Source organism: Vigna angularis, chromosome 1 (genome assembly GCF_016808095.1).
Source record: "Vigna angularis cultivar LongXiaoDou No.4 chromosome 1, ASM1680809v1, whole genome shotgun sequence".
Taxonomy (NCBI): Eukaryota; Viridiplantae; Streptophyta; class Magnoliopsida; order Fabales; family Fabaceae; genus Vigna; species Vigna angularis.
The window spans coordinates 10,510,007-10,511,819 of NC_068970.1; the positions used below are offsets into that span (position 1 = coordinate 10,510,007).

The following is a 1,813-nucleotide window of genomic DNA, read 5'->3' on the forward strand; positions in this document are numbered from 1 at the left end:
TCGACATCAAAAGTTCATTGACGGAGAACAAGAGAAAGAAGGAGAAAAGAACAACACACAGAGATCTTGTCCAGAAACAAAAAGGGGCGACTTACCACCAAGAACACGTATCTATGGCGAGAAGCTTCTTTCTTGTGTTATTTGCAGTAGCCACCCTGCTTCATGGCTCCGCTGCACAGACCAGACACGTCGTGGGTGATTCAACCGGCTGGACCATCCCTTCCGGTGGTGCTGCATTCTACACCGCCTGGGCTTCCGGCAAAACCTTCGTCGTAGGTGACACTCTCGGTACGTTAATCTCCAAAATCTTCCAATTAATTAATTTATTATGTGTTATTAAAATTACAAATGTATGCATCGGTGTGGGTTACAACTAAGAATTTTTTTAATCGATGAATTTTGCAGTGTTTAACTTTACCAACGGTCAACACGACGTGGCTAAGGTTACGAAATCAGCTTACGACGCATGCAACGGTGCGAGCACCATCTTCACCCTTCTCTCTGGTCCGGCGACGGTGACGCTGAACGAGACAGGGGAACAATATTACATTTGCACCTTTGGATCACACTGTTCCCTCGGTCAGAAATTGACCGTTAACGTTGTTAACAGGGCTTCTGCCACTCCTTCCCCTGCCCCTCAACCCAGTAGGAGTGGCTCTCCACCCACGGCTAGCCCCGTCCCCACACCAACACAAGCACCAAGCACTGTGCCAGAACCAGCACCAGCACCAAGCACTGTCCCGGCCCCTGCTCCAGGCCCATCCGCCGGACCAGTCACTTTCACTGTTGGAGACAACTTGGGCTGGACCGTTCCCACTAACGGTGCTGAAGCTTACACATCCTGGGCCTCTGGCAAGACCTTCAGGGTTGGAGACGTACTAGGTAACCCAACATCCATAATTAATTTTAAGAGATTATGTCTCATCCATACTTGATCAAACAACTAACGACAAAACATCTATTGTTTGTGTTTTGCAGAGTTCAACTACCAATCTAACGCACACAACGTAGAAGAATTGACAAAGGAGGATTATGATTCTTGCAACTCAACCTCTCCTCTTGCCACTTACACCACTCCACCCGCGAGAGTCACCCTGAACAAAACCGGTGCTCACTACTTCATCTGTGGAGTTCCAGGGCACTGTCTAGGAGGTCAAAAACTCGCCATCAATGTCACCGGAAGCGGCAGCGGCAGCAGCGCTACCCCTCCTTCCCCCTCTTCTCCCTCCACCAACCCTTCCACCCCTTCTCCCTCAGGCTCTCTCGCCCCTCCCCCACAGAACTCCGGAGCTGCATCTCTCGGACTCGTTGGAGTTTCTGCCACCCTTCTTTCACTTGCAGCGGCTTTCTTCTATTAGAGACATGAGATTATAGCCAGGAGTGTGTTTGGAACTTGCGATTATTATCATTCTGTGTTTCATGAATTCACTTTTTTATTTTTATTTTTTTTAGGATAACAAATAAATTTAGCTTTCCCTTCATCCGCTACAGTTTTGTTTTTTTTTTCTTTCTTTCTTTCCTGTTTCTTGTACTATATATGGAAATTTAAATTGGATATTCCTATATATATATATATATATATATATATATATGTATACAAATATATTTTTTTTTTATTTTTTTATTTGAATGTTGAACACATGTGTCACATCTGTCTGCGACGCCTTTCGCTGTCAATCTTTTGTTTGGTGGCAAAATTGGTTTTGATTATTGAATTAGGAGAAGGTTGATGACTTACTCTCTCTGAAAATTAAATTAAAGTTGAAAACAAAGAAAGCGTGACGTCCGGAAGTCATAACGATTGTATTGCGGT

At 44.7% G+C, this 1,813-nt stretch overlaps 1 protein-coding gene across 1 annotated transcript; it reads left to right on the plus strand.

The window, feature by feature from the left end:
* Positions 1 to 1,567, plus strand: LOC108334303 (blue copper protein). Its single transcript, XM_017570073.2, has 3 exons — positions 1 to 288; positions 406 to 882; positions 979 to 1,567. Exons 1-3 carry the CDS (start codon positions 114 to 116, stop codon positions 1,356 to 1,358), a joined length of 1,032 nt encoding a protein of 343 aa, XP_017425562.1. The 5' UTR covers positions 1 to 113; the 3' UTR covers positions 1,359 to 1,567.
* The last annotated feature ends 246 nt before the right edge of the window (positions 1,568 to 1,813 follow it).